The sequence below is a fragment of the Phodopus roborovskii genome, unplaced genomic scaffold, assembly GCF_943737965.1.
Source record: "Phodopus roborovskii unplaced genomic scaffold, PHOROB, whole genome shotgun sequence".
Taxonomy (NCBI): domain Eukaryota; kingdom Metazoa; phylum Chordata; class Mammalia; order Rodentia; family Cricetidae; genus Phodopus; species Phodopus roborovskii.
Window position 1 is genome coordinate 1,037,443 of NW_026126638.1, and position 13,947 is coordinate 1,051,389.

At 50.0% G+C, this 13,947-nt stretch overlaps 1 protein-coding gene across 1 annotated transcript; it reads left to right on the plus strand.

Annotated features, from left to right (window-relative positions):
• Positions 1-181: 181 nt before the first annotated feature.
• Acrbp (acrosin binding protein) lies at positions 182-12,450 on the plus strand. The gene is made up of 10 exons (XM_051173288.1): positions 182-516; positions 903-1,121; positions 1,287-1,381; positions 1,868-1,985; positions 4,069-4,531; positions 5,267-5,399; positions 10,116-10,295; positions 10,387-10,554; positions 11,570-11,653; positions 12,113-12,450. Exons 1-10 carry the CDS (start codon positions 474-476, stop codon positions 12,233-12,235), a joined length of 1,626 nt encoding a protein of 541 aa, XP_051029245.1. The 5' UTR covers positions 182-473; the 3' UTR covers positions 12,236-12,450.
• Positions 12,451-13,947: the final 1,497 nt, after the last annotated feature.

A 13,947-nucleotide genomic window follows, 5' to 3' on the forward strand; every position in this document is an offset into this window, starting at 1 on the left:
AGATACTCCAGCTCTGCTGCCCAGAGTGCTGTCTGTATCAACAACTAGGTTTCCATCCGACTGGGTACATTATTTCTCTAAGCCCCGTTGTTTATCTGTAGAAGAGGCGGTAGTACACACTTGGGACTTGGGCTAAATGGCAGAAAGCAGTACACAGGGCCGGGATTTTAGCTCTGCAGTAGGAGAAGCGAGGATCTAGGTTCAGTTCTCTGCAGCGCAAAAAACAAATTCAAAGAAAGTAGAACCGAGCATCAGAGGGCTTACTCTTCGGGGTTGCTGCCGCCTGTAGCGTCTGCCTTGGGTCCAAGGGCCCCCTACTGGTGCAGCTCACAGGAGTGCACCTCGCGGCCTGGCCCCGCCCTCACCTTTTGTGACGTAGCACCTCGCCTCCTGCCTCCGCGTTAGCAGCCCGTGACCCACAGCTCTCCGAGGCTTGGCCCGTTGGAGGTCGCTTAGGTGGATCTTCCCAGGCCATGATGAAACTAGCTGCTGGCTTCCTTCTGCTGCTTCTGAAAGGTGAGAGGCTAGGGTTGGCCGGTTGGAGACTGCCCTGGTCTGAAAACGCGGGTGGATCTTCCCTGGGGTTTCCATATGACCCCAAAGGGCTTGAGGCCCCTGCCTCCTGAGAGCCCTTTTCGTGGGTTCTGGGACTGCTGTCTCCATGTGGTCGAATTGGACCACTTCCTGACTTCGGAGAGGTGGGACTTTTATCTCTTGTTGCTACAAGTGTCTAGGGACACTCTAGTCATCAGGCATCACCCAAGACACTCCCCCCCCCCCAACACGCGCACAAACACACCAGTTCTTAATTAATGGGGAGTCAGCTTCTAGTCTGGGTCTGAGCACTGGACGTGGAGTATGTTTGGGGTAAGGTTCATTCTCATCTATCCCCTACTCTGCAGTGCGGCTCCTGCCTGTAACACCTCTGTCAGCTGAGGAGTCATCTTCGGCCTCCACTCCAGGCAGCCCTCTCTCATCCACTGAATATGAACGCTTCTTCGCCCTGCTGACCCCCACCTGGAAGGCAGAGACCACCTGCCGCCTCCGTGCAACCCACGGCTGCCGGAACCCCACTCTCGTCCAGTTGGACCAATATGAAAACCACGGATTGGTACCAGATGGTGAGGGCCAGACCGGTGGGGAAGCTTAGGCTCAGGGCAAAAGCTTCGTGCTCATATAGAAGGCAGGGGGCGGATATAGCTGGCAGCTGAGCCAAGGTCACAGAGACCTTGACTCAGCCCCCGCATTCCTATAACCACACACACCATGGGTGCTGTCCTCCTCAGGTGCTGTCTGCTCTGACCTCCCATATGCCTCCTGGTTTGAGTCCTTCTGCCAGTTTGCTCAGTATCGTTGCTCCAACCATGTCTACTATGCCAAGGTGAGAAGGGTTGGGTCTCGTGATCCAGAACCAAGGTAGAGGCTGTGGGAGCGGGAAATTGAGGAAGGACACCATTTAATTCGTGTTCCCTGTCAGTCTGCCAAGATGAGTACCGTCTCCGGTGCTCACAGGGGCTGAACAACCCTTGTTCCTGTGAGTAAAGGAGAGAAGAGATCCCAGGAAGAGGTAGGGAAGGTGCTCACAGGGGCTGAACAACCCTTGTTCCTGTGAGTAAAGGAGAGAAGAGATTCCAGGAAGAGGTAGGGAAGGTACCCCTTCCATTGCTTCAAAGGGTCCACGTTTTAATTCAAGTCAGCTGGGAAAGAGTGAAGGCAAGCACATAGCCTAAAAAATGCCCTTTCTTAGGACAAGGGGCTCCACCAGGGACTCTGGGAGCTGTGACTTGCTTGGAAGGGTCTGAGGGATCCCCAGGAGCAGGAGTGGCTCTCTGGAAAAGGCATCCCTGCTCTTCCTCCTCCCTTGCAGCGAGTCCGGTGCTCCCAGCCAGTCTCCATCCTGTCACCCAACACTCTCAAGGAGGTAGAGTCTTCCGCAGAAGTTGCTCCTACCACCATGACCTCAGCCATGGCATCGCATGCTACAGGTGAGACCTCCCAGTGTTGGGAACCCACAGTTCCCAGGGGTCAGGGGTCAGGGGTCAGGGGTCAGGCCTTCCTTGGCAGTAAGAACAGTGATGAGTCGTGGATTGGAGAAGCTTTCTTTGCATGAAATAAGTCAAGACTCTCTTGTCCCAGAGTTTCTTCCGCTATTACTTAAGGTCTTTGTCTGAATCCATTTTTCCTAGTTCCAAAGACAGGTTGGCCTCAAATTCATAGATATCTCCAGTTAATAGCCCTGGCTACTCTTCCAGAGAACCTGGACTCAATTCCCAGCCCTCAGGGGGCAGGCCTGGGAAATCCAACGCCCTCTTCTGGTCTCCACAGGCACTGCATGAACATGATACATGGACATATATTCAGACAAAACACCCACACACATAAAATGAAAATAAAAATAAAAGCCTTCTGGGTCTCTTGCAAATTAATATCTTCATTTTAGAGAGTATTTGGACTAGGAGCATAGCTCAATGGTAGAACATATGCTTAGCATGTATGAGGCTCTAGGTTTGAATCCTAGTAACCCCCTCCTTCAAATAGAAGGAATTAGTTGCTAGTTCCTTAGACTACATGGTGTTCTCTAGATGAATAAAGGTAACATTTGTTCTAGGGAACAAGTACACTTGCAAGCAAATGGAAAGGTGACACAAACACACAAAAAAATACATTTGTGGTGGTAATGTCTTTTAATTTTGATATTAATTTATTGATTGTATGTACAAATATATTCACATGTGTCTGTATGTGTGCATAGTATGTGGAAATCAGGGGTCAACACTGAGTGTCTTCCTCAGTCACCACATTTATTTTGAGACTGGGTTTGACTATGTAGCCCAGGCTGGCCTGGAACCCACAAAGATCTGCCTCTCCAGAATGCTGAGATTAAAGGCATGTACCATCATGTCTAGCTTAGACCACCTTAGTTTTTGAGACCAGTTCTTTCAAGAAACTTGGAGCTGGGACTAGAGAGATGCCTTAGTGGTTAGAGCACTGACTGTTCTTACAGAGGACCTGGGTTCAATTCCCAGCACCCACATGGCAGCTCATAACTTTCTGTAACTCCAGCTTGTGGTGATGCAATGCTTTTAATCCTAGCACTTGGGAGAGGCAGAGGCAGGTGGGTCTCTATGAGTTCGAGGCCAGCCTGGTCTACAGAGTGAGTTCCAGGACAGCCAGAGCCACACAGAGAAACCCTGTCTCAAAAGCACAAAAAATAAAAAACAAACAAAAACAACTCTCTATAACTCCAGTTTCAGGAGATCTAGTAACCTCATCCACACATACATCATGCAAAACACCAATGCACATAAAATAAAAAGTAAATAAATCATAAAAAAGACACATTTTTAAAAAACAAAGAAAGAAGAGAAAAGAAATTACAAGCTGCTGGGCAGGGTGCCACAGGCCTTTAGTCTCAGCACATGGAAAGCAAATGGAACTCTATGAATTCTAGACCATCCAAGACTACATAGCAAAACTTTGTCACAAATAATTGTGGGGCAGTGGACTTGCACACCTTTAATCCCAGCACTCAGGAGACAGAGGGTCTCTGAGTTTGAGGCTAGCCTGGTCTAGCTAGTTCCAGTATAGCCAGGGATACACAGAGAAACCCTGTCTTGCAAAAGCAAAAATTAATTAATAAAAAAGCCTGGAGCTCACTGGCTAGCCTGTAAACCCTCAGCATCCTTCTTCCCCACCTTCCCAGGACTGAGATTACAGGCACATGTTGCCATACCCAGCTTTTATATAGACTTTAAAAGCCGAACTCAAGTCTCCACGCTTGCAAGCTCTTTACCAATCACCCTCCAGACCCAATTTCTTGATTTAAAACAAACAAAACAAACCCTTGTGTTATTGTTTTAGAGACAGGGTCTCCAGCCTCAGGTAGCCTCAAACTCAGTATGTATCTGAGGTTGGATTTGATGTCTGCCCCATCTCCACCTCCCAGGTGCTAAGACCCCAGGCCTGTACCGCCATGGTGGCACATAGAAATGCGGTTTCTCCAGGGGAAGGAAGTCTGATCCCTTCTTTTCTCTTCTCTTTCTTGGTGTCTTCTGCACCTTGCTGCAGCCACAGAGCGCCAGGCCTTCCAGCCTTGGCCTGAGCGGCTCAACAACAACGTGGAGGAGCTGCTGCAGTCATCCTTGTCCCTGGGAGGCAAGGAGCAACAGGGCAGCCGGAAGCAAGCACAGGAACAGCGCAAGCAGGAGCAAGTTCAAGAGCATAAGCAAGAGGAAGGGCAGGAGCAAGAGGAGCAGGAAGAGGAGGAAGAAGAGGAGGAAGCAAAGCAGGAAGAGGGGCAGGGGACAGAGGAGGGCCTGGAGTCAGTGTCCAGTCTGCAGTCAGACTCAGAGCCCAAGTTTCAGTCTGAATCGCTGTCTTCCAACCCTTCCTCCTTCACTCCCCGAGTCCGAGAAGTGGACTCTGCTCCACTGATGATGGAGAATATCCAGGAGCTCATTCGGTCAGCCCAAGAGATGGATGCAATGAATGAACTGTACGATAACTCCTGGAGAAGCCAAGGCACTGGCAGGTACAGGAAATTGTGACTTCCTCATGGGCCCTGCCATCCCTGCTGCCTTCTTTGGAATTGCGAAGCCCACTTACCAGCTTTGGTCTCCAGACCCACTCAGATCTGCTTAGGCTTCAGGCAAAACTAGCAATGGCGGGCCCCTCCTGTCCTGTGCCCATCCTTGTTTTAAGCCCCACCCTGGGTTCTGGTCTTATCTCTGGCCTTGATTAGCACTAAAGCCTTCAGAAAGTTATTTCTCCATTTTGTTGTTGTTGTCGTTGTTCTTTAATATTTATTTTTACTTAGGTGTATGTGTGTATGTATGTCTGTATATGTATGTCTGTGTGTGTGTGTGTCTGTGTGTGTGTGTGTGTGTGTGTGTGTGCACATGTGTGCAGGTGTCCATGGAGGCCAGAAGAGGGCGTCGGACCCCCTGAGACTACAGTAAATGGGTGGTTGTGAGCTGCAAGAGTGGGTACTGGGGACCAAACTTGGGTCCTCTGGAAGAGCAGCAAGTGCTCTTATCCACTGAGCCGTCTCTCCAGCCGCTGTTTCTCCATGTTGGACTTTAGTTCCTCTTTTGTAAAGTAGGCAGTTGGTCCAAGGTCCCCTCAGGCTGCAGGATGGAGGTCCTCTGCTAAGCACGCTGAATGCATATGATCAAGACCAACTGCTCAGCGGAGGGGAAGAGTAGATGTGGTTTTTCTGCCCCACCCCTCTAGCCCATCCCCACTAGTCTGTACTGTCTTCTTGCAGCCTCCTGCAGCTGCCCCACACGGAGACCATGATGGTGCTATGCTATTCCATTATGGAGAATACCTGCACCATGACTCCCACAGCCAAGGCCTGGAGCTACATGGAGGAGGAGATCCTTGGCTTCGGGGATTCGGTATGTCCACCATGCTATTTAATGGATACATGCCACTGGACATCCCATGGGCCTGGCACTGTGTGAGCCATGGGTGAGGGGGCTGGGCAATGAAAGCATGAGGCATAGCTGAAGAGATTCCTGGAAGGACATCTCTGGCCACCATAGAGGAAGGTTCAAGACCTAGTCTGGAAGCCAGTCCCATCTAGAAAGCATTCTTCAGATCTTCAAGTTGTTAGGCTATAAGCCATGCTTGAATCCTGTTCAGCATCTTCAGTACCTCTCTTTCCAGAAGGTTCATAGAGCCTACTCCTGTTGAGTCTGGTGGTGCAGGCTGTAGTCCCGGCTGCTTAAGAGGCTGAAGCAAATGAGTCACACGTGGAATGGGCAGCAGAGTGAATGCAACTTAGTAAGACCCAGTCTCAAAAACAGTGAACAAACAGAGGGCTGAGGATGAAGCTCAATGGTAGAGCACTTGCCTAGCGTGCAGAAGACCCCAGGTTCAACCCCCCAGTACCAAAAAATAGTATACACAAAAACCATTTGTATTAGGATTTTCTGGAAAAGCAGAACTGGTAGAATGAATATATATTAAAAGGGTATTTATTAGATTTGCTTACATGATGCAGTCTATATAGTCCAACAATGGCTGGAGAGGCTGGGAACCTGGTAGTTACTTAATCTGTGAAGCTGAACGTCTCAGAGGCCCCAGACTGGCACTGGAGGCCTAAGGATTCCTGCAGAGCTGCCGGTCTTCAGTCTACGTTGGAAACCCAAAGAAGCTGATTCCAATATCAGTAAAGGAATGCTGCATCAGCACAATAGATGGGCTTGCCAGCAAGCATGAAGGCAAGCAGGCAAAAAGCAAAGCTTGCCTCTCCCTTCTCCCTATTTTCTGTGCTACTGTCATCCTGCCTGGATTGGGTTGTTGTACTTTTCCATTGACCTTAATCACAGGACACAATGACAGTAAGAGATGCTCTAAAGCAGTGGTTCTCAACCTGTGGGTCATGACTCCTTTGGGGAACCCATATCAGATAGCCTGCATATCAGATATTTGCTTTATGATTCTTAACAGTAACAAAATTACAGTTATGATGTAGCAACAAAATAACTTTATGGTTGGGGTCACCGCAACAGGAGGAACTGTGTTAAAGGGTCGCAGCAGGAGAAAGGTTGAGGACCAGAGACCTAAAGTGTCCTCTGCACTCCAGACATAATCTTATCTCCATTATGAAGAAGGGATCCAGTTTCCCCTTGGTAGTCTGGATCAATCACCCCTTCTAACATTTTTTTCTTCTTAGCTTGTTGACTTCAAAGTATAATGAGTCCAAAGTGGCCAGGGGGATGTCTTAGCTTCCAATGAAATGTAATGTTTCTTGTGAATCCTGGAAGGAGCATTCCCCCTTATGGAACTAAAACTTCTAGGCTAACAGACCATAAAGTCCAAGGAACTGGAAGAAAAAGAAATATCCCTAGGGGGTCACTAGAGGCAATAATGAGTGGTACCTATTCCCGTTTCCACTCCTTGCTTCCTAGACCATGAATCCTGGCTACAGAAGAAATACTAGTGTATACTGGAGGTTGATTCAAATCATATAAAATCTTCTGAAAAACACTGCCCCAGCCCTCTAGGCTACTCCCATCTAATTGGCACTGTAACTGTTTTTAAAAGCCATTCCAAGGACTGGAGCAATGGCTCAGTGGTTAAGAGTACTGGTTGCCCTTCCAAAGGACCCAGGCTTAATTCTAACCACCCATATGGTGATTCACACCATCTGTAATTCAAGTCTCAGGGGAATCTGATGCTCTCTTTTGGCCTCCAAGGGCACCAGGCATACATGATGATCAGATATGCACACAACATAAAATTCAAAGAATAAAAACTCATCCACCGTTCTATCAAGCCAGCTCTTCAGGGTGATGGGAAACATGGTAAGACCAATGAAATCCACCAGCATGGGCCCACTGGCCACTTACTTGACTCCGAAGTGAGCTCCTTGATTATAGAAGCAAAGCTATGTGGGACACCATGGTGATGGATAAGGCACTCTCTGAGTCCCTGAATGACTTCACCAGGAACATCGTGTGCAGGAAAGGAAACTGGATAAGTACTCAAGTAAGGAGAACACAGTGCCACCTGCCGTTAGATGGATAGCTGTTGCCCTGGGGACAGGTACCATAATCTGTGTCAACATTCTCCAAACAAGCAGGACTGGTTGAATGTATATTGAAAGATTTTCTTAGATTGTCTTACATGATATGGTCTGGATAGTTCAGAAATTGCTGCCTCACACTAGAGAGACCAAGAATCTGGGAGTTGTTCAGTCCTCGAGGCTGTGTCTCGACAGTCCCAATCAGGCACTAAAGCATGGGAGGTTCCTGGAGAGCAGCTGGTCTTCGGTCCACATCGGAATCCCAAAGAAGACGGTTCTAACATTGGCGAAGGAATGCAGGAGCAACAGGGTAGATGGACTTGCCAGCAAGAATGAAGGCAGAGAGACAAAAAGCAAAGCTCCTTTCTCCCTTTTTAAAATCAGGGTTACCAGCCTACATTTAGGGTGGGTCTTTCCACTGTGGTCAAGGAAATCCCTCACAGGAATGCTCAGTGGCCTGCCTGTTAGTTGATTTCATGGAATTGGTAAAGAGATTCCAGTTCCAACACATCTTCCCATTTAGCAAGTCCATTCCCAGAAAGATATGTGCTTTTTTTTTTTTTTTTTTAAGTGTGTCTTTGTTGTCATTGTTATTGTCTGAGGCAAGGTCTCTGTCACGTAGGCTGATCTGGAGCTCCCAGGTTCAAGTGACCTTCTCTCAACCTTGGGAAAAGTTAGTAGCTGGGGTACAGGTGCACCCTAGCACACACAGCTCCTTGGTTTTGAAACAGTACAATTTAGCAAACAACCACTAGCTGACCTACCATTCAGTCGTCTGTTTCTTCCACAAACACTGATTGGGTACCAACTGTCTGCTAGGCACTTGGGATGCTGGCAGCGTACAAAGCAGATTCGATGCTTGCTCTCTTGGAAACTAGCTGGGGAGAAAGAGATGTAAAAATAAGACTGGAGTGTGATCAGTGGGAGAGTTGCTTTTATATCCAAGGCACTTGAATTCAATACCTGGTCCCTCAACCACGGAACTGGGCACTGTGAGAAGATCAGCACTGGGAAGGGACAGGGAGAAAGTGCCACTGTCCTCAAGGTGCTGAGAAAGCAGCCGGTGACATCAACAGGCCAGCCTGTGTGATTGCAATGATTAGAGAATGTTATTAGGGGAACTGGAGTTTTAAACTGAGACCCGAAGAGACTTAAGGCAAAGTAAGGGGCCCAGTGGAAGGTTCCTGGTAGAGAGAACAGTATGCACATGCGCACAAAGGCTCCGCCGCAAGCAAGACCTGAATGTCCCTGAAGAGCTCAGAATGAACATATTTTCTGGCCGGAAGAAGCCTGAGCCTGATGTGGGAGGTTCAAGTGGAGTGGGCAGTATTATCAAAGGGTGTGCTGGAGAGAGGATTTTTAGAAGTGTAAGTTCAGAGGTCATAGACTCAGGGTAGTGTGCTTGGATAAGGGAACAGAGTCCGTTTTACTGAGCACATAATAGCAGAAGACAGAGCAAAAAAGATGGGTACTATTGTAGAAAGTCTGGATGCCGGCTGGATGTTGCAGGAAAGGGAGAACTGATAAAGGTTCAGGCCCAGGGTCCTACTGCTGTCTGCCCTGTCTGCTGCTGCAGGGTGAGGAGGGCCTGACAAGGAGCTCGCACCCTGTTTCAGGCTGTACCTTGGGTGACAGCGAGATTCACTGAAGGTGTGCTTGGCCAGATCTTTCTGGTTTTGCTGAGGATGCTCATTTGGGACCAGCACTCAGCTAGGAGATGGGTAACCCCACCCTGAAAAGGCTTACAGGAATTGGCAGGTTTGGAACTAGGCATTTGATGGAGAACGGGTCTGAGAGATGGAAAGACCTGGACCCATGTCCAACTCTATTCTTAACCACATGGAGCCTCACTCTCCTCGTGAGTAAGTGCCAATGTTTTTAGTTAGTATCTATGGGATTGATGATGTTTGTTTGATGCTTGTGTGTCTCACCATGTAGACCAGGCTGGCCTGGAACTCAGAGAGCCACTTGCCAATGCCTTCAGGGTGCTGGGATTAAAGACATGTGCCACCATGCCTGGCCGGGTTTTGTTTGTTTTCTTTCGTTTTGTTTTTAAAGAAAGGATCTCTAGGCCAAGCTGGCCTGGTACATGAGGATTCTGAACTAACTCCTGACCTTCTGCCTCTACCTTCCAAGAGGGTAACTCCCTGACTGCCTGTTTTTTTTTAGGCAGTGTCTTGCCAAGTAGCTCAGGCAGTCTCAATTTTATGACACTCCTGCCTCTGCTGGCCCACACTGTCACCCCTGCAAATGTTATTAGCACTGTCATTAATGGAGAATTAGGATCCTTCTCGGGCTAGGATGACTCCCTTCCCTGTGTTAGATGCCTGTGGTTACTTGACAAGGAAAGTTTGGAGCTCAGGAGGAAATCAGAGCTGGTAATAAAGATGAGGGTGCCACCTGCAAATGAAGTGTACTTAGGAGCTGAGGGTTGGTCCCCAGGGAGTCTTAGGAAGGACAGAAGAGGAAAGCCCAGCAAAAGGCCTTAGGGCAAAAACATCAGCCATTAGGCAGCGGGCTCTGATGCAAGGGAAAGAGCAGCCTGCCGAGACTCAACCTCTCACTCAAACTCCCGCCCCAGGTCTGTGACAATCTTGGACGGCGACACACAGCTGCCTGTCCCCTCTGTGCATTCTGCTCCCTTAAGCTGGAGCAGTGCCACACTGAGGGCAACGTGCTGCGACAGCGGTGTGATGCTTCCCACAAGATACCCTTCATCAGCCCCTTCCTCTCAGCCCAGAGCATATCCACCGGCAACCAGGTACCTGAACCCGGAAGCCTGCGGCAGGGAAACGGTAAGGAGGCCTGGGGGGTGGAGAGGCCCCTGCCTCTCACATGTCCCATGTCCACAGGCAAAGATCCCAGAAAAAGGCCGCTTTGCTGGACTGGATATGTACGGAGGGCTCAGCTCAGACTTCTGGTGTAACCGGCTTGCCATGAAGGGCTGTGAAGATGACCGAGTCTCCAACTGGCTCAGAGCTGAGTTCCTTAGCTTCCAGGATGGGGATCTCCCCACAAAGGTCAGATCCTTTTCTTCAACCTTAGCCCCTCAGCCACTCCCAGTTCTTCTGGGCTACTTGTTCTGGGAAAGCCCGAGTTTGGGACCCCGACTCTGAGACCCAGTCCTTAGTGGCCCCTGCCACTCTTCAACAGACCCTTCCCTCAGTAAAGAAGGGTGACATTCAACAAGGCAGGAGGAACCCTGCCCAGTGAGAAAGCTCCAGGCTGGGAGGCAGGATGGAAATAGAGCCGTCCCAGCTCTGCCAGTCATTCGCTGAGTGGCATTGGTCAAGTCGCTGTGCCCTGCAGGCCAGAGTTATACTCACTGCTGCAATAAAGCCTAGACCCCGGCCAGTGCTGTGGAACCTGCCCCCTCTTGCTCAGTCTGAACCCTTTTCCCACCTTGTCCAGCGCTTTCCCCATCAACAATACCAGCACACTTCCCCTCACCCCCAAGCCACGACCTCTGAGTTGTTATCATCTATTGTTGCTGAGAGCTAGCCCCCAATCCCGCTCCACAGTTTGACAGCAGGCAAGGTCCACTGTCACTCACCAGATCCTGGAGCCCTTCCCCTCACTCAGGCTTCCTGATATTGGACCACTAGTTGGGCCACTTTCCTATGCTGTATATGCCCACCTGTGTGCGTGCGTGCGTGCATGCGTGTGTGTGTGTGCGCGTGTGTGTGTGTGTGTGTGTGTGTGTGTGTGTGTGTGTGTGTGTGTGCGCGCGCGCGTGTGTGTTGCTAGGCATCGCATCTAAGGCCTATGTGTGCTAGACCCTTAACCACCTCCTTCTGTACCCCCAGTAAGCTGACCAATAGGGCACCTCTGATTCTCCTTACCTCCCGACTGCTTCCCAGGGACCTAGCACTGAGGGTAGGGGAAGGCTGAAGGAGGCACCGTGGGGTGACCCCAGCTACGCAATGCTTGCTGCTGTAGGGCTCTGTTCTTCCCAGTACTGTCATGACCGGTACTCTAGAGGCTGTGTCCTGTCAGGGTTTTGACACTCTGTCCCTCCCCCGGCTCCTGATATAGATTTGTGACACAGACTATGTCCAGTACCCAAACTACTGCGCCTTCAAAAGCCAACAGTGCCTGATGAAAAACCAGAACCGAAGGGTGAGGCGCCCCCCCACCTCCCCCACCCCTGCCACCGTCCTCACCCCTTACCATCCCCTTTGTGTTCCTGGGAGGGTCTGTTCCGAGCCCTTCTCTTCCAGAAGCTGGGCTGTAGAAACAGTTGCCTGTCTGCAGCTCTGAGGCAGAGGTCCCCACACAGTAGTGTCCCTCCCTCTTCCTAGTCTGAGGGAGCCGGGCCCTCTCCGGCTGGAGCAGGCAGGGGCAGGGATAAGAGGGATGGGCCCTGAGGCCCGGGCAGAGGACCCTTACTGGCCTGAAAACAGGCCTCCCAGCCTTGCTCACCAGGTAGCCTACAGTAAGTTACTTCCTCTCTGAGTCTAGGCCTCCTCAGGCCTTAAGGAGGGTGAGCTCCTGGAGCCCATCAGTACCGCTTTCTGTCCCCCCCCCCCCCCCCCCCGTCCTGGCACCTCCTCACTTCCTGCTCCTACTCTTTTGTAGCTGTCCCGCATGAGGTGTATGCTGAATGAGAACTACAACGTGCTGAGCCCGGCTAAAAGTGAGGAGGTTATCCTTCGATGGAACCAAGAGTTTAACACTTTGGCTCTAGGCCAGTTTGGATGAGCTGGGGTCTGTGCCATCCCCACCCCAGCCCTACCTTTCCACTTTCTCATCGCTGTTAGACCTCATCTGTCAGTTGGCTTCCAGGTGCCCCTCACAGGTCTCTTGCCTGGCCCCTACTCACATTTTCCTTGGGTTGGGACAGCAGTCCCAGAGAGGTCCATGCTGGGAGCTCCATGTGCCTTGAAGAATACCTTCAAATAAAATGTTTGTCTTCAGCCCATGTGCTCTGTTCAGTGTGGTTGCCACCCTCAGCACGGATACCCTCACTCCCTAGGAATCTAGCTCCAGACTCTCATAGCACTGAGGAAGCATCCCGCACCAGAAGCGGCGGGCTTGAATGGTCAAGGGGTCCCCCTGAAAGGGTTGTGACTGCAACCCCACAGGTGGAGATAGCTGAGAGAGGGCGCTAGCCTGCATCTCTGAAGCTCTGGGCCCCATGAGTTCACATGCAAATGTGGGGTTCTCAACCCCGGAAAGTATGAGCGAGCTCACACTTCCCTTTACAATGAGGGAGGACAGCGAAACTGCAACCTGGCGCTCAGAAACCCTCGCTGTGGGAGCTCTGCCAGATGGTCTGAGTGACAGAGCACCTTGGCGGGTCACTTTTTCACCTGCCTGGAATCATTTGGACACTCACATAGTGGATACAACTGGGACACAGTAGAGTCTCCTCCATAGGTTACCAGTCATGAACTGAACTTAATGAACACGCAGCAGAGCCTGGGGTTGGTGGTGTAGCTCACTTGGCAAAGGGCTTGCCTAGCATGGAGGACACCCTGGGTTCAGTTGGGTGTGGTGGTGCATGCCTTTTATCCCAGCATTTAATCCCAGCACATGGGAAGTGGAGGCTAGAGGATCCGGAATTCAGGGCATCATCTGTGGCTGCAGACTTTGAGGCTACACGAGATCCTGTTTCCCAAAGTGGGGGCTGGGTAATTGTGGGGGACTAGAGACATTGGTTATCAAATAAAAGCTGAGCAGGCTGAGCAGGCCTGGTGCCTTAACTTCAATCCCCAGAACCCATGTAACAGGTAGAAGGAGAGAGCCAGCCCACAACGTTGACACAGGTACCATGGCATGATTGCACATTTCCCACCCACCCACCCACCCTCTCTCTCTCTCTCTCTCTCTCTCTCTCCCCTCTATGTGTATATGTGTGTGCCTCTCTCTCTCTTTCTCACACACACATACCTTAATAAAAACATTTTACAAAAAACTTTGTGTGGTGGTATATGCCTGTAATCCCAACACTTGAGAGGTAGAGACAGGCCAACCTGGCCAAATGCTGGGTGTGGTAATGCACATCTTTAACCACTAGCACTGAGGAGACAGAGACAGGTGGATTTGTATGAGTTCTAGGTCAGCCTGGTCTACATAGCAAGTTCCAGGACAGCCAGACCTACATAATCGAGAGATCTAGTCTCAAAAAACCAAAACAACAAAATTAGGAGGCAGGAGAGAAGGCTCAGTGGTTAAGGATACTTGTAGAAAACTCAGATTTGGTTCCCAGAACCCATGTCTGGTAGCTCACAACCAACTGTAACTCCAATTTCAGAACATCTACTCCATCTTCCAGCTTTCACAAGCACCTGCATGCACCTTGCACACATAGACACACTCAAACACACATGTATATAAAATATTTTAAATTTATTTTTATTTTAATTAAAATTTAATTACTTAATTTCTCCCCTTTCTGTTCCTCTCTCCAA